At 34.8% G+C, this 18,742-nt stretch overlaps 1 protein-coding gene across 11 annotated transcripts in view; it reads right to left on the minus strand.

Annotated features, from left to right (window-relative positions):
* The window catches only part of MPDZ (multiple PDZ domain crumbs cell polarity complex component), a 111,305-nt gene that overhangs the window by 55,278 nt on the left and 37,285 nt on the right, over positions 1-18,742 (minus strand). For 10 of the 11 annotated variants that reach the window (XM_031557296.1, XM_031557300.1, XM_031557302.1 and 7 more), the window contains 10 exons: positions 16,549-16,637; positions 14,999-15,194; positions 13,751-13,840; positions 11,688-11,767; positions 10,081-10,227; positions 9,182-9,349; positions 8,055-8,237; positions 5,425-5,634; positions 3,281-3,397; positions 1,136-1,294 (listed from right to left, as the gene is read on the minus strand). In XM_031557296.1, coding sequence (XP_031413156.1) covers positions 1,136-1,294; positions 3,281-3,397; positions 5,425-5,634; positions 8,055-8,237; positions 9,182-9,349; positions 10,081-10,227; positions 11,688-11,767; positions 13,751-13,840; positions 14,999-15,194; positions 16,549-16,637 — 1,439 coding nt within the window. The remainder of the gene's footprint in view (positions 1-1,135; positions 1,295-3,280; positions 3,398-5,424; positions 5,635-8,054; positions 8,238-9,181; positions 9,350-10,080; positions 10,228-11,687; positions 11,768-13,750; positions 13,841-14,998; positions 15,195-16,548; positions 16,638-18,742) is intronic. The other variant, XM_031557301.1, reaches the window with a different exon arrangement.

An 18,742-nucleotide genomic window follows, 5' to 3' on the forward strand; every position in this document is an offset into this window, starting at 1 on the left:
AAAAAAAAAAAAAGGAAGAAAAGAAAATGGAAACCAAATCCTTCTGTAAGTCAATATCAAAAATTAATTCAGACTTCGTAAAGTCTCAACATGATATATTATGTAAACCCAGTGCCTATCTTATTAAATGCTTCTCATCATGAAAAATGCATAATCCATTTAAGTAACAATTACAGGGTTAACAGTGCAATCTGCCTCACTGGCACAGCAGAGATGTGCTCTTCTGTAGATTGGAAGAAGCCATTAGAAGATGAATTTAGCCTTTCAATCAGAGCATTGTAAGGGATGAATATACTCAGGGTAAGGGATAAAAGAAGATCCTGTAACAGAGGCATGAAGGTAAAAGCAGAAACTACTCTGTTCAAGACCACTGACTGCAAAACCTAGAAGAAATTCCTACAACGTTGCTTTCAAAGACTATCAGTACTAAGAGAAATGACTCAGAAGACCCTGGATTACAGAAGTAAATCTACAGATTGAAAAGAGGAAGGAGAATGAAAAGCTACTGAGAGAAATAAAGCCAATTCTGATACAATCACATGGGTATGTGACCAACAGGGAATAAAGATAGTAATAGTCTTAATAAACTTAACTTCATATATTAAATTTAAATATAAATGATTAGCAATCAGAGATTTTATATGGTACAGACTTAAATACAGTAAAATAATAATTCATTCAAGAACACTGTAAATTAATTAGTAAATATCTAATTATTGGGCAGTAAAAAAGCAAAGTTTAGGACAAAAATTTAATCTTTTCATATCTAAAATACTGCAGAATTACGCAAGTGTTTAATATTATCACTCTTTAATATGCTTTGAAAAAATACCAATTTCATTTCCGCAGAAGACTGATCATTGCAGCTTTAACATTACATATGTCTCACACTACTTTATTTGGTTATACAAAGCACAGCCCCAGTTTTCAACCTTCCACTGCTTCTCTCCCATACAGACAACACCAAGAGACTCAAACACTATCTTGAAGAAAGCTAGACTTTAAACTTATAACAAATGTTGGTGCAGATGGAAGTGGAACAACATGAAGCATTCATGTTTAGTAATACAGTGGCACACACGAACACAGAGACTTTCCACACTTGTAAGCAAGATAAAACCATATTCCTTTTTACCTTGGGAGTTGATGTTGAAGAAGGGAAGCCGAAGTTGAAATCCTCACTACAGAAGTTGTCAGGTGTAAGTGATGATGAAGTTGGAAGTATTACAGCCTCCGTAGCAAACTGAGATTCAAAGGTGGGTTCAATAGCTAGACCAGCTCCTCTGGAGTCCACCTAACAACAGAAGCAATTTAATCAGCCAGGCTATCTGTAACCTTCACATCACGTAAGCCCAAACACATGCACCTCAGTAGCTACGTATTGACTCATTGTTAGCCCTTTTTTTCCCTCTCTGCTTTTACAGTGAAGTTACATTTGCACATCACGGTAAGAAAAATTTCTGCTTCTGGTAATAACTGATATCAGTCCGTCTGAGATTACAAGGAATACCTGAGCAAAAGCTAGAGACTGAACTGGAATGAATTGCAGGGCTGAAATAGAACACTGCCTCCTAAGAGAAACAAAAAAGTGTTAGGAAAACTGCTGTATGCTGGTGTCGATATTTGGATTTGCTTGGGACTTTTTTTTTTTTTTAATTGTTACTTTCTTTTACAATAATTAGTGCTATAAAAATAACCATCTTTACTTAGAGCCACATGTCAGGTTTGGTTGTTTATACAAAGGAATATAAATAATCTTCTGGAAGCTGCAGTGCTTTCAGAAACATTTATAAGAGATATTTATTATATCTGATTTTTTTTTTAAATATGTATTTACAAAATATTTATGTTTTTTATATTCCACAAGAAGGTTAACATGGACATTTCTCCCATCTTACATATAAAAGAAGATTTTAAAATAATTCCTTTTCATCTTGGAAATACTTTTTTTTTCTTAAATGCAACACAGTTCTTCTCAAGACTCAGGTATTTTTAAACACTAGAATGAAACTGTGTCTTAAACAACTCAGTTCATGGCGTTTCACATACAGTATTTTGATTATTATTTCATTTGGCCTGGAAGAGGTCCAAGTAACAAAAATGTTCAGTGAGTTCAGAACTACGGCCATACTGTCAACAGCGATGAAGTAGCTAAGTGCATCAATCTGCAGAGATGGAACTTAAGTGTAGCTTTTCAGCTTTTGTGGTTAATCATGCCATTAATTAATTGTCAGATAAGCAACAACAATAGCAAAAATCTGCCATGACTTCAATAAATTGGTTACTTTTTGGGGTACGAACAATCTGTTTTTTGTATCATATTAACATATAATTCAAACTAGTTCTTCAGTGTAGCTTACTCTCAGTGCACCTTCTGGAAAATGCACACTAGGGATGCTGAAGGTAAGTCCTAAATAAGGATTGTGCAATAAATGGAAAGACTAGATTGTCAGATAAAACGTAGCTATGAAAAACAATTCCTTCTGACTGAACTCTGCAAACATCCTCAACTTGTTGACTGAACGTTCAATTTTCTGTTTTGCATATTTGACAGTCAGTTAACATATCTGCCATATATTTCATTATTCTACAGCTCTGTTTTAATTATTTTAATATGAATGAGGCCACAGTGAGGGAACATTGTAGAGACCTATTTCTTTCAACCTTTTTATCTGAGTTCTTTCTTACTTCTAGGCTACATATATCATCAAATGCTCAAGCAGGCTGCATTCTTTGTACAATACCTTTTGATCTTGCAAATCTCATAATCATTGATTGATCTTGAAGTCATAAAGAATACTGTTAGGAGAAAGTATTGGTAGCTTTGAAATACAGCATTCCTTTTAAGTCTGGATTATGTGCAAAAAGACCGTTCCCCAAAAATGTTCAAGGTATTAGGAAAGTGGATAGTAATATAGTATGAAACACAGGTGAAAAGATTTATTTACAGAATGAGCACATGAATATTTCTCTACACAAGCTAGGATTTTCAAAGGGATGCTCAATAGATGTAAGGACAAATGTGCAGCCACGCTTTTCTGAAAATCTCAGTAAAATTCTTCTATTTCTTTCCAGCAACTGAGAGATCACCAGCCAGACTCACAATTCATGCAAACAGAAGAAATCTCCAGACATCATTTTCTACCGTATGGGTCTCTATTGTGGATGAGTAATGTGGTGATTGTAAACACTAAAAGTTAAGCATGAACAGTGATATAACAATCCTTTCCTTTACAAAACGCAAAGGCTTTGGAAATCTTTGGAAAGTCGGGCCACTAACCAGAGCCAGCTCAGCATGGAAGAGGGCTGCATCAGCTGGCCCCTCCTCCTCAAGTGACTGGGCAGTGTAGAAAAAGCAATCTTCCTCAGCAGAGACACAGCCTTCTTCTGGTGAAAGCTGCAGAAAGAATGAAGCTCTGAGTTGGATGAGTGGCCAGGAAACAAGGTGTGCACAGTGGATTATGAAAGGGAGTTTAGAGATGCAAATGAATACCAAGTGCATCAAAGAGATCATTTCAATCACAGTTACAGAGTTGGGTAGATAAAGAGGCTCTTTTTTTTTCCCCTTTTTTATTCCAAATATATCTGAATTGTTTCAACTTCATATTTCATTTTACATGACCAAGAAATAAAAAAAGCTTATCCAGCTACATCACAGAATCCACGTTAGTCTAAATTCAGCTTCAATTTCTTTTACTTTTTACTAATTGCCATTACAGCAGCCACAATGGACAGCAGAGGCCATTACAGCCTCTCTAGTTGCAGAATATTCCTGTTCAGGAAGACTTAATTCCACCATTCATGTTTTAAGTTTGTATTTGCCAGATATAACAGCCTCCAAAGGAAAAAACATAATCCTCATTATAAATAAGCACGTTTTTTCTAGTGTAATTTGATAGTCGGTATATTCATCCAGTATGACAAAGAAGGCAGCGATTATTCAAACTATTTACTTAATTGGTACCATAATTTATGACATATTACAGCAGGAATCATGGAAACTGAGATAAGACAACAAAATAAGTTCTCTTTCAGAATAATTCTTTTTTAAGTAAAAAAAAACGTTATTTTGCTAGATAAACTGCCTTAGTAAACCTAGGACTCCTAGATATAATCATTTTTACCACTGAAAAAGACATACAGTCTTCCTTAAAAAAAAGGGTAAAATTCTCAAAGTAATTTTTAAAAGTATCCTTCTACTACAAAAAGGAAGCTTTCTATTAAGTTAACCATTCACCATTTCCTCTCATCCCCTTAAAAGAGATGCACTAAGAATTAAAATTTGGCATCTGCAGCCACAAAGATTACAAGATTATTATTATGTAAAAAGTAAAAAAGAACCATACAGACTGCACTTACACTTACAAATACAGTGGCATAAAATCAATGCTGTTCTACTGATTTGAATTCAATACAGCAGAGACACTAGCTGACATTAGCTGAGTTTCCTATAGATAATTCAGGAAGATACTCACAATGGTAGCACAGTATCTTTTTAATTTAATGACCTGAGATTTCACTATTACAGAGTTTAAGAAGTACCAGGCTCTCATTATCCCTATATAATCTAGAACTAGATGTTTATTTTCCCGGGCAATCCTCCACATTCTCTTTCATTTGTGAAATATGACACCTCCAGACTTGAAAGGATATGAAAACTTACGTATGGAGAAAAAATGAGGTCTCTAGGCTGGACAGAAAATAATAGCTGAATTATTAAAATGCATGGATGTATAACTACACAGCATTCTTACTGACATGCTGCCTTAGTAAGCCTAGGTCTCCTAGATATAATCCTTTTTACTACTGAAAAAACAGCACACAATCCAAATCTTAAGGTTAATCATCTCTTAAAACTCAGGCATTTTTTCCTCAGAATGGCTAAAGGAAGGCAGTTATTCAGTCTCACTCTTCAAATTGCTAGAGACTACTTTTCAAAACCAAAACCAGAATCATTTATACCTGTACCAAACTATCCAGTAGACTTTGAAGCATCTGAAAAGTATTCATCTTTCTTTGTATACAAAGTGTACAGCCTATATACAAAGAGTATACCTGTAGTAGACCAAAACTTGTGAAGTAGTATAGAAACCAAATTCCAGAAAACAACAGAAAGTGACTTTATATCATCACACATTTAGAAAACCCAGTAAAGAATACAAAATTATGTCTAGCAAATAGCAGCCCTAAAAGACTGCTGGTCATAAGGTGCTTCACTGTTTTATCAATTAGAAGACCCTGCTTCACCATACCAGCCACAAACTACTCAGGCCAGTCCTAAATGCAGGAAAAAAAAAAATAATCTGTATTTTTCTGCATCACTCAGCTGTATCGCAAAGCACACAAAGAGTATACAGAAAACAAGATCATTATATACCAGCTTAAATGACAGGAAAGGTACCCACAAAATTCCCAAATTCTTACAGGCAGAGGTTTGGCAACTCCTATTTTAACTTTTCCGGCTGGGGCTCCTTTCAGTGCTTGTACTGCTTCTTCTAGGCTGCCATTTTCCAAGTTGATATCATTGACAAACATAAGCCGATCTCCAGGAGAAAGTCTGCCATTTTGCTCAGCCACACCACCAGGAACTAACGAGCGAATTAGAATTATAGTTTTTGAAGGGTCGACAGGATCCTAATGAAGTAAAAAGTAAGAAAGACATTTCATTTTATTTAATCCTTTTTGTCTTGGTAAGACAGTTCTTATGCATGTACTCTTAATGACCCCCAACACAGCTCTGTTCCAGATGAATCCTCTGCAGAAGTACAGACCTCTGTCCATGCTCCCTATACATTTATGCCTCCTCCTACTTTCCCTTCTTAATTATGAAAACTATTACTTTTTTCTAGGTGCTGTTTCATCACAAATCTCCATCACAGAGTGGAGCCTGCACTGCAACAAGTAATCAAACCTAAAAATGCAAATAATTCCTACTGCAATGACACAACGCAGATTTCATCCTCTCTTATACTCAGCTGTCTGTGAATACAGCCATACAGTGCAGACTGGGGAAATGTTCACGTATGCTCTTTAATGGAACAAAGGGCTCATTTCAAGGACCACACTGTATTTCATTGCACCAGATCTCACTCAGCTGAGAAAGTACTTCTAAAGACTAAAGTGCTTGTGCACGCCTAAAACAAAGTGAAGTTCTCTTTCCAAAAAACAAAACAAAACAAATACAAAGCAAAAGAAAACAAACAAACAAAAAACACCCAAAAACTCACAAACTTCATTAAAATTCCCTTCCTCCAAATGCACTGATGGTTTACAAATAAACTAACATTGAGCTCTAAGAATGGGAAAGTATGATTCTGCTATAACAATTAAAACAGGTGCAGAAATTCTTATAGAACTACATTGATAAGGAACACCTGTAGCTGTTAAAACTTCACAGAGTCACAGAATTGTAGGGGTTGGAAGGGACCTCAAAAGGGATGCATACCATAAAAGCAGCATCCCAAACTCCAGGATTTAGAAAATGCTGAAAGCAAACGTGAAAGGAAGAGTGAAGGATGGAGGTAAAGGTGGTCTGGAGGGAACGAAGCTAAGACCACCCCTGATAATTTGGGGCAATTAATGCTGTAAGGAAAATATTATGGGGTAATGAAATACTTTGATATATAGGTAGATATTATGTTTGGACTTGAACACTGACAGATTCGTCTACACTTTAAAGACTATCTATGATGCGATTTGAGATGACACTACACATCATATTTTTTGAAAAAACAAACAAGAAAAAAAATTTCCACTCTGTGATTCTTACATCCCTCAAGTTCTTCCTGGGGTAAAGAATGATGTAAACTTTCCCAAAGGCTTGCCATTGTATAAAACATGATAAATATCTCAGTATAAATATAGCCCCGATTAAAGTCAATGTTCACTGAAAATTTATTAAAAATATATGATGGATAAAGCAAAAAATAAACAGAAACCTTACTGCAAATTTAGTTTATTGTTCACACTATTAGATCGAAACAGAACTTTCACTGACAAACTGAAATAAAAGATGAAACCTCATCTCACAGGAGAGAACACAGGATAAATCACAGCTATTATAAAATAGACAAAAATGAAGGTAAGTAAGTTTCAGAAAGCCATGGAGTCCTGTATGATATAATAAAACTCAAACATGCAAAATATGTACAACTTAAGGTATATCCAACAACCTTTAAAAAGCACAATACTTTAAGTAACCACATAGACAATGACAGTTTGCCTATACTTCAGAAGAGGCTGAAGCAAAAGCATGTTTAGTTTTGTGCTGATATAGATTTCAAATACTCAAGCTCAGCATGGAGTCTCACTGCAAAGCATTAAGAATAACACACTAAACCATAACCTCCATATACGTAGATACTTGACAATTCCTACATATTTCAAATTAATAAAACTGCTTTTCTTCACATTTACCTACATGCAAATGCAAAATATTTATGAGGCATAGTTTAAACATAGTTTTGTTGGAACCTGACCAGATGCAAACAGGAGACAGACACGCAGCTGTTCTGATACAGGGACACAAGAATCACAGCTTGAGATAACTGGGAATTTTGAAGTCAAACACAAAATTAATGAGGACACGTAGGCACATCCTAGATAGACAGCAGCTAAGCATGGGAATTAGAGTCCTATATTTTAGTAAATCCTGCTTTAAGCATTTAAGTCCTTTATTGGATCTTACTCTAAGCAAGGGCACCCTCACTGCAGATGCAAAATTCATGGCAAGATGCCTGAATATTCTAAGACATATACATCATCACAACTGAGGCACATCAAAGGGTCAACTTTCTCAAGATACTAGTATTTTACTCATTATTTATTTTTCAGGATAAATCATTACCATTTGAACCTGTAAAATCATAAAATCATACACTTGTTTTGGTTGGAAGGGACTCTTAAATACCACCTAGTTCTATTCCCCAGCAGGCACTTTTTCCATTGGTTTCCATTAACATTTACCACTAAAACACTTGCTTACATTATAATGTGAGACCCAAATAATATAAAGTATTTTGTTTCCTACTCAAACGAAAAGGTATAAAAACTACCTGATAGTCCAATATGCTAAATCCAAGGCCCATACTTCCTTTCTCCAGCTCAGTATGCTGTACTTCTGTTTCCCACATTGTGAAAGTAGAGTTCTGCATCTCTTCTATATTCTGAACTGTAGAAGTTTCCAAAGCTGTTTCCTCTGTGTTTGAAGAGCCAGTGAATTCAATATCTATATAAGCCTGATAAAACACAGTGAATGTTAAGCAACTGCAAATTTGCTGAAAACATTCACAGAGAAAGAACAAAGCAATGAGAAAGTCTAAACATTCAGCAGAGTACGAAAACAAGCCTTACTAAGTCTAGTGCAGAATTAATACTTTTGAAACAAATTATCAATGCTGCAGATGTATGACAGGATTCTCTGGTAAAATTATTTACAAAATGGAATTTCTGTCAAAAAAAAATTCAGAAAATCTTGTTGGTATATATGTGCTCAAATACAAAGAAAATATCTGTTATTAAATGATATGCCTATAAATAGGCTTCGACCAAAACATACTAGCACTGTGTGAGAACATTTGGAAAAAAAAGGACATAAACGCAAACACGTACATATATACACACATGTATATACATCTTCCTTTGATTTCATAACAAAACTTTGCAAAAACCAGGTGAATGTTTTGACTCGTCTAGAAGTTAAAATTCTGTCTTTCTTTCATATCAGTGCTGTTGTTTTGTTATATTGAAAGCCGTTTCTACATGTTTATCACATTGGATTGTCTGGAGCTTTTAACTTACGAGTGACAGAAGCTTGCCAGCCATGAAGTGCATGTTCATTTCTACTCAACACAACCCAGAAGTTGTGTTAAGTTCAAAACCAGATGAAATATAATCAGACTCTAAAAAAGCCCATCTGTAGAAAGAAATCCAAGTAACCTGGGTAGATAGCTCTGTGTCGCTAATGATTTCTGCACGTGGCCTACCAGTATGTACATCTTCTGGTTGGCCAAACATACAGCTAATGAATACAATACAATTTGCTTTTTTCTATTTATTTGGTTCTGAGACCTAAAATATTAAAGAGGCATTTCTAATCTTATAAAAGACCTCCTCATGCTTTTCTTCAAAGAAACAGTCTTTTTCTTACGGTTTTTTTTTTATTTTTTCTTTTTTTAAATACCTTTTCTGCAAGCTGAACCTCAGATAGATTTAGACTCTCCAGTACATCTGTGTGACTGACAGAAGGAGCCACTGGACGGCAGCACACCATTGTCACCTTAATTGGCAGTTCTTTCAAAATATTGATAACATCCTTGTGGTTTTCTCCAAGCAAAGAGATCTCATTCACCTCAAGAAATGAAGAATGCACAGTATTTAGTAGAATGAACAAACATGAAAAAAACAGAAAAACATAAACCAATGATCTGATTATTTTAAAATTGTTTATATGTATATTTTACAAAAAGCTCAAATGGAGATTTTCAACCCTCAGCGTCTACTCAATTTGGAGTTCAGAACAAGCCACCAAGACATGTTTTGAGCTGGAGAGGCTCATAAATTGTGGAATGCCATCTTAAAAACACCATATATTCTGTCATAGAACCTGAGTAACGCATGTAATATACAAACATGAAAACAAACAATACTAGCTGACTTGCATGGAAACAGGTATATTAACCATGAAAACATACGGATTATGTTGATTTCTCCCAATCATGCAAAGCAAACTCACATCTTCATTCTAAGAAAATAATTTAGAAAAGGAAACAAACCACTGTTTTACTCTCTTCACTGTAAGGGATATTTCTAGTAAACCTAAATGCTTTTGCTAGATATTCTTCTTTCATGGTCTTCAGTTTAATCTGAAAAAATCAGCTATGAGCTGAGATATGCAACTAAGCACACGTAGTCACATAAAAATGCATAAGTACATATGAAGTAACTGCTGAAACAATTCCTGTTATGGCTGGTATGAAGTTTAGATATGCTACATTCCCAAAATTGTAACCAGTGAGAAGCAAATCACTTCTCAAAAATCTTACCAAAAGCAGACCAAGAAAAAGTAGAATATTTTCTTACTTCCAGAAGCTCATCACCACTGAACAGCTTGCCACTTCGTCCAACTGGCCCCTCTGGTAAGACTGATCTAATGAAATGATGTCCCACTGTAGCTTCAAGGCTTATTCCTAGCCCACTGCTTTCACTGAATTTGCTAACCACAGCAACCTAAGAGATTAAGAAAAGAAAAGGTTGCTTTGGACAAATTCACAGCCATATCCATAACCTTCAGATGTCATTTACATACAGGGAAATCATTACTTCAGAAAAGAGAAACTAGAAATATTGCAATTTTTAATGCAGACTTTTATACTGCAAAAACATGTATACTTCTTAGCTTAGGTCTTTCAACAGCACTGTTGAAAAACAGTAGCAACAGATTAAAAGAAAGAATCCAAATTAAACTTTCCAATACAATAAAAGCACTGAGAGAGCAAAAAAAAATCCACAAGATTAAAACTAAAATCTATAGGCCACATTCTGTGAAGTTTATGCAACCACAAGCTACTATACTACTGTGGTAAGCAAACTAACATTATGGATTCACAGAGTATAATCCAGGAATCATGACAAATAAAAATCTATTTGGCATAAAATGGCCTAATGTGTGGATAAGAAGTGAGCACCACAGACCCATTCTTTAACCTGCCTTTATGTGGTGAGTCAGATTCTGAGGCAAAAAAAAGAAGAAAAAAAAACAAAAGAGAATACGAACTGAACTATAGTCCAATTCAGTGTGATTCGTGAAAAACAAGAAGAGGCTCTGCATACTCAAATTTGCCTTTGTATAATAATAGGAAAAATGCTTGGATGAGAGTCCTGCAGTAAAAACCGCAGCTTTAATCACATACATTACTTCAGCACATGCAAGTGGGAAGTGTATACAACAACTATCTAATTGCATATATTTCTGCAGAGACTACTTCAAAATTATACGCTGAAGTGATTAAATTCTAAACTCAGATACTGAGTTTCAGCTGTATGTGCAACAAATATCCTAGGCATTATTTCCATAATTATACTGAACAATTCATTCGGCATAAAGAATTGGCTAGGAGATTTCAAGATCTAATTTGAATTTTGGCTGATCAAGGAAGCACTGAAATTTACCTCCAGTACTGCTTTTTGTCTAATACACATTACCCTCACAAAGGCAGGAAATGTGTGAAACCTAAGATACTTGTGATTATTTGTCTTAGTTTCAGCTGGGACAAAGTTGTTTTTTTTCAATGTCTGGTATGATGCTATCTTTTGGTTCTAGGAGAAAAACAATGTGGATAACACATCAATGCTTATAGTTTGCTAAGCAGCATTGTACAGAGCCAAGGCCATCCTTAGGAAACAGCCAAAGGAGCTCAATCCATGAGTTCTACTTTGTTTTTTCAGTTATCTCCCATATTCCCATGGGAAGAGGGTGGAGGAGTGCAAGTAGACAACTGTGTGGTGCTCAGTCACTTGTCAAGTTAAACCAAAACATTATTTTACTAACATCACTACAGAAAAAAAATATATGTATGCAAAACAAAAATATCTCTACAGATTAAGGGACATGTGTATAATTTTTTTTAAAAGGAATACATTATACACATATTAACAAGGACAGTTAATAACAATTACAGTTTACTTACCACTATTTCATAATTTGACCCCATTATCCTCTGCCATTTTGCCTTCATAGCTGCTTCTTCTGTAGCACTTAGCTGGAAATCTAGAAGTTATACCTGAGATTAGTATGACAAAAACTAAAATGTTTTGTTTACTTCCATCACTGCTAAGGCAGTGATAGATAAAGCACCATGCAAGACTGTACAATTAATCTATGATGCCAGCACTCTCCTAAATATGACTAAAATCTTGACATGTTTTGTGTCATTGACTTTAAGCTTGCCAGAGGGAAAACTTGCAGAACAGTGGCAAATTATTTGCAATTCGCACAACTTGCAACATCCCAGCCCCCAAAACTGAGTGTAGTTTGAAAGACGAAGTTCAACCAAAGCATTTGTCTTAAATGGCTGGGAAGAAAGGAAACATTTAAGTTAACCTCAGTGTTCAGAAATATAAGCAGACACAAAGTAAATTACATAAATGCCTCAAACATTTGTTAAGTCAGACTTTATATGGGCTAATCAGACTGATTCAGTGGGATGGCTGAAATATTTACAGATGTGATATTAAATCCTGTTCCTTTTGGACAGACCATACATTTTATAGAGAGTAACCAAAGAAGAAGTTTTCAATCAAAATCTCTTATTTTCAGAAGTGTAAGCATGACTGTTAAAGATCTTTCAAACATGTAGGTCCTAGAGGGCAGTGAAAGAACGTGTGGTAGCTTTTATTATTTTTTTTCATTACATTCACTTAGGACCACCCATATGAAGATAAGTAACTAGCTAAATATTAGCTAAAGAGCGACAATGAAATCACTGAAATGAAAGGAGGAGAGAAGAATCACTATGCTACGAAAAATACAGTGACAGGCTAGACAAAAGAATGCAGCAGCTCTTAAACTGAGTGAAAGTTTATCTGCAAACTGAAAAAAACAGGGAAATTATTTTCTCCTGCTTATTTTTTCCTCATTCAACCTCATGTTTATATTCTAGGACAGAAAATAAACAAAGAAACAGACAAACAAGAGCCAGTATTTAGATTAAACAGTACAGCAGATTTAATGGATCTCTACACATTCACAGTCCTCAGCCCATGCTGTATGTATGGTCAAGCAGTCAAACAAACTCTTTAGGTCTGAATGCTCACCAGAAACAAAGACTAGAATCTTCATTAAAAGATTAAGATCTCAAGTCACAGTGACTTTCTATAAGAATTTAAAGTGATTAACAGCCTCAGTGTCATAAATCTAAACAAAGCTCAGAAATATTAATAAAAATAAAGCCAGCTGCATAGGTGCTAAGTATGGCAGTGCTTCCTCCAAAGCGGAGATCTTGAAATATCTAAGAAAAGGTCTTAAAAACAAATTCTTAGGCTACTTAGAAAAACGAAAGCAGAAGTTTTAGAAGATACACAGAAAAATATCGACTAAAAAATCATATGGGAGTGGATGCTTTTCAGCTTCTCTCAAAGATCTGGATATAAGAAAATGTTAGAAAGTACATCACAGCTGTCTCAATCTGAAAAACATATGCCCACAAGTGAAATGCAGCAAAGTGCCTTAACTGTGAAAAGAAAATACCACTACAAAATAAGAAGTTCCACAAAAGGTACGGGAAAGAGCTTAACAGTACATCAGAACTGACTGAATTTAAATGTTATCGTTGAACACAGATTGAAATGAATACAAGCTTGGGACTCCGTGAGATGCAAACTTAACATAAGAAGATAAAGTCTCCAAAAGGCATTTTATGGAATAAGTGAAAAAGATGAATGAAGAAGTTCAAATAGAAATGTACAAGTGGACAAAACAGAGAGATAAATATGTAGCAAAAGCAGAATGTTTCAGGTGACAACTTTTGACGAATGTCATTGTTTTTAGACATATGTAGTAGTAGTTGTCAAAGCATTTGACTTACGGCACTCAAGAGCACACAAGCAGTACACATTGTCATGTGTGATTAATTTCTAGATGTACACCCTCAGTTTCATAGCACACATGCCAGAAAGACACACAAAACACTGGGCCTTAACGTAAGCACAGCCAAGTGCATTTTCACAGAACAAAATATCAAACACTGGGAACCTGTTTCCTGCTGTTTTATGTCCTCTCTGACGTTTACTGCACTGCCACTGCATGGCTGCGATGGAGATTCCTGTTCTGCTTCACTGTTATCTGGAAAAAGAAGAAAAGGAATTTTGAGCTATTTTATGCATTCATCACTTTCATGGAAATGCCCAGGGCAATGACTCTGGACCAGAGAATCCACTTTCTGCAAACAGTACATGGCATGAAGGGCCCAGAAGGAACACAATATTTTAAAGGTATTTTATCTTTTGTTCATGTTTTGCCTTCTCCCTGTGTCCCTTTCTACCACCCCTATCACCTTATGTTGTTTTTTCTTTGTTTCTTTCTTTCTCTCATGAATCACAGGAAGCTGATACTGAAAAATTAAAATGGTAAAGACTTGAGGAATGTAATACTTCACAGCTGACAACATTCTCAATTTTAGAAAATCTCTCCTGCTATAGAATTTTGTGAGATATGTTGCTCTCTGTCAGCTGTCTTGAACACTTCTGGACTGGAGAAACAGCACTTTCTAAGTGCTCTCTAATTTCTGCTAAAGGTAGGAATGAGAGGATGCCATACAGAGAATACATTACTAGATCTTTCAAAACCTTATGCAAGTTGCGTATTATGCTTCAGACTATGAGCTGCAGTATATGTCTACCCACAGTGTAAGTAGCTGAAAAGAATCCGTTTATCATCCAGCCTCCATGTGGATATTCTATTCAAACACATAGACTTTCAGATTAAGCTTCACAAATTACATCTCATCATGAGCAAAAATAGTATTTGCCATGCCTTCTGAACTTTGTACACAAACATAATTAATGACCTATCAGATTATTAATAACTTGTAAGTATAAGCTATTTCTGTTATACCTAAGATTGTGACACAGACATGTAAGAGTAAAAGGAAACAAGACTCGCTTTTCCCAGTTTGGAGTATCTCTGCTTTCTTTCCAACACTGCTACCACCTTTTGACATGAATAAAACACCACCTGCCTACTTACTATTCAAAAATGTACAGAATCTAAGCCTTGAAGGACTTCAGCTCGTAGTGCAGTGCTTTCAATATTTACTTTGAAAATGTAACAAATAATATCACTGTTTCTAATAGATTAATCAATCTGCAACAAATCAAATTTTTACTCATTTACAGCACCGGGAACAGCAACCGAGAATGAATTTAGTCAACTTTATTCCCAGTTTATATTAAGAAGAAAAATATTCTAACCCAAATTTAAAGTAAAGCCAGTTTTAATTACCTTTAGCTCTGCTACTGTCCACTGTTTGTAACATTAAGTCCCTTTCAACAGCAGAACTGAAGTCCTCCTGGGGTTGAATACAATTTTCCTGCTTAATCCCTCTTCTGATCAAAGTGAGCTGAACTGTTTGTCCGGTGTGTCGCAAAACGTCAACTGCTTGTTGGTTAGTAAAACCCTGGAGATTTGTTCCATCCACCTGCAGAATTAAGTAACTTATTAGCAGAAAGATATAAAATGTCCAGAGTAAAGCAATACTGTTCCTGCTCAGCATCTTTCACAATACAAAGCAAGTAGAAGAGCAAAAAACTGGAAGACGTACAAAGGTTGAGTACACTAACCACTTTCACTTGAACACTCATTAGCTAGCTACCAATCAACACCATAACAAAGTGGGGAGAAGTATTCTGGGTGCCCGTCACAACAAGGCCATGAAGAGCTGAAAAGAGTCAGGAAGCACTGTTCAAGGTGCACCATACAGCCTGCCTGACTCCTCCAACACCCCCACCTTCAAATAGGAACTACTTGGGGGAAAAAAAAAGTTTTATGAACAAACTAAATAATTAATACATAAACCAAATAAATAGAGCCATGGTCAGGACGACTAGCTAGAGCGGGGTGAGGAGGAACACATTCATTCACTGTAATAGGAAGAAGTACAGAGCACAGCTCTAGGCTCAAATAATCTCAGACACAGGGAAGTCCGTTACTGAACACAATGAAATTTAATTTCCCTATCAAGCACTGTACCAGCTGCCCAGTTGTTATTTATAGTCCAGTATTTTAATGACTATAGTTTTGGATATTTTACCTCGTTAATTCAGCTTTGTTTTCTGAATACTCCGGAGTTGCTCAATTTCATCCCACTGTCCCCAGCATACACAACTTGTTATTCTTCTTTCTGTAAGCTTCATCTCACCCTTCCAAACCAGTAATTTCTGAACTACCTTCAAGGAGCATTACAGCCCCTTACTCCAGTAACTGTTTGGGACTATCTGGCATACATACTTCATTATTGTAACTCCTCCTGAAAAAAGAATAGTTCCCCTTTCACCTTTAATAATTTTCTCGCCCTTCTCTGAACTACTTCCAACTCTGGCATCCTTCTAGACATTAGGTAATGAAAAATAATCTGGGAATATTTAATGTTCCCTACATCTAAGTAAACCACATTTTTCTCCTTTTATATCTGCAAGTCCAGATGTAAGGTATGAAAATATTTTTTCTGAAAGTTAAAATTCCTAGTAACATTTTAACAACATATGTTAAAAATCATTTTGAAAATAGTCCCATAATTTGTTTCAAACTTTGAAATTCTGCCTTTATGAACCAGTTTCAACGGTCCTACTGATAAGTGCACACGAGCAGATTTCCTTAAGAAATGTGAGTTTAGCATGATCAGAAAACTGACGTAATTAAAGGCTCAGTTAAAAAAAGGATTGACCATTTCAGTGACAATCTTAAATGCTTTAAGCAAGTATTTTATAAGCATTTTTTAATAACTCATATAAGAATAGAGCTTTGCAAGCATTTTCATTTCTTTGCTTACTTACAACTATAATTTGATCTCCCACATGGATTCTGCCATCTTGTTCAACAGCACTGCCTTTTGTAATGCTTTTCACAAAGATACCAGAAGGTTCTGGTATGAAAAAACAAAGCAATTTACATTAACTAATAAATTAAAGAAACAGTTTAAATAATTCAAATAATTTACTACTAATATCATCAGCAAAGAGAGAAAACAAAGAAATTACAATCTACAGGTAAGATAAGAAAAAAAAATCAAGAACGTACATGTTTTAAATAAAACATATATAATATTGTTTTCCTAAAAGATGAGTCTCACAAGCTTGCATTGGACGTGATTTTACTCAAGATCTTACAACTCTAAATTCCCCTGGTTTCTACAAAAGTAATATAAAAATTCTAGTTTAATTTAATCTAAATGCCAAAATCAACACTGGCCAAAAAACAAAAAATAAAACAAACAAAAAAACCATCTATTTTTCTTGGTTAGTTTTAAAATTGAAACACAGAAAATTTGGTTTGGATACACTAATCTGGTGAATTCTGTATTTTCTGCACACTTACTATGCTTAAAAAACTGCGTGCTTGGGTAAATAAATGCAGAATGTTACAAACAAGGACTAAAATGATTGCTTGAACCAGCTTTCCAGTAAATCATTGTTTGATCTGATTTAAAAAAAAAAAAAAAAGATGAGTGAAAAGTAGAAAAAATCCAACCCTCAAAATAAATCCAGCTTAGAAAATTACTGAGTTTGAATCAGAAGAAAAAGTTAGATACACAAAATAACTATGGAAAGTTTAATTAAAAAAAAAAAATCCATAAGCAATTTTGAAAAAAGAATCAGTTTCAGAAAAAAACACGGAAAAATTTGAAACAACTTCATCAGTAAAGAGAAAATATCTGGACATCCAACATGGATGACTGCAGTATTATATACAAAATAACATTAGCATGAACGGTATGAAATCAGGTTTCATGGTCACAGCCCTGTAAAAGGGTTTTAACAGCTGTCAAGATATACCAGTGCCTTCAAAGACCAAAAGACTTATCTTATTTAACCTCCTCAGTATGACAAAATTTAGCAAAGAGGAGGGTCAGATTTCTGGTTCGCTCTAATTACTATACTGAATTTATGAAAAGTAAGACAACAAGTATGTTTAAACTATGAGAATGACAACTGTTTTCTGGTTTTTATTAATTTGTTCTTCTAGGTTTTGTGAATATTTAAATGGCTTATCTTCCTAGTTTCCAAGCATTTTTATATCCTGTAACAACTGCATAGTAAGATGACAAGCTGTTATTTGTCCGGTTAAAGAAAGTCCTCATTGTCCAGCAGTTTTATCACTGATTATCTCAGATAAAATTATTCTTTACCTAATTGTTAAGTCATGAAATTAAGGATGTTCAATTAGCACCTAAGGCATGAAGATACTGTAATGCAGTCACACATAGCATAATAATTTAAAATCTATTCAGCTAAAATATGCTGTGACATCTATCGCACATTCTATGATTTTATTTGCCTTTGGAAGGCTTTACTGGAAGATACTGAAGAGCATACTTAAATCAACTATGACTATTATAACTTACAAAACAGTTTGTTTAAATTGCTTCAGCTTCTCAAAGACAGCTAATTATGCCAATAATATGCAATATATCTACCCATAAATTTTCCTAACAACATGTATACGAGTAAGAGTCATAACCACAGTATTTTGAGAAGGTTTAAGGAATATTTGAAAACTGTCCCTTCTTAACTGTGTTTTGCCATATCCTTCTAGGAAAGCACCAGAGAGTTCTGAATCATTATTCTGAAAATTGTAGTTGAAATTACATAGAAAAAATACACAATTGTACGCTAACACTGATGCACTTACTTATTCACAGTGTGAATTTGGGAGCCAATGAATAAGTAACCTAAATCTGTAACAACCCAAGAGATCAACAAATACTGAGTATAGTCAGAGGTCACTGAAAAGATTTTTGATCTGCTAGTTAATACTATACATGCTGCTTAAAAAAAAATATATATATATAGTAACACTTCCTAAAACTCATCAGAATGTTAATGTGTTACCTTGTAAAACTGAAAAACTGATTTTAAAAGTCCAACCAGCACTCATAAAAGTGGCTCAATTCATATTAGTAATATTTTTTGAAAACACAATCAGCACAAGCTTAAGCCAAGAGTGAATTTAAAACCTAATTATAAAAAA

The sequence above is a fragment of the Meleagris gallopavo genome, chromosome Z, assembly GCF_000146605.3.
Source record: "Meleagris gallopavo isolate NT-WF06-2002-E0010 breed Aviagen turkey brand Nicholas breeding stock chromosome Z, Turkey_5.1, whole genome shotgun sequence".
Taxonomy (NCBI): Eukaryota; Metazoa; Chordata; class Aves; order Galliformes; family Phasianidae; genus Meleagris; species Meleagris gallopavo.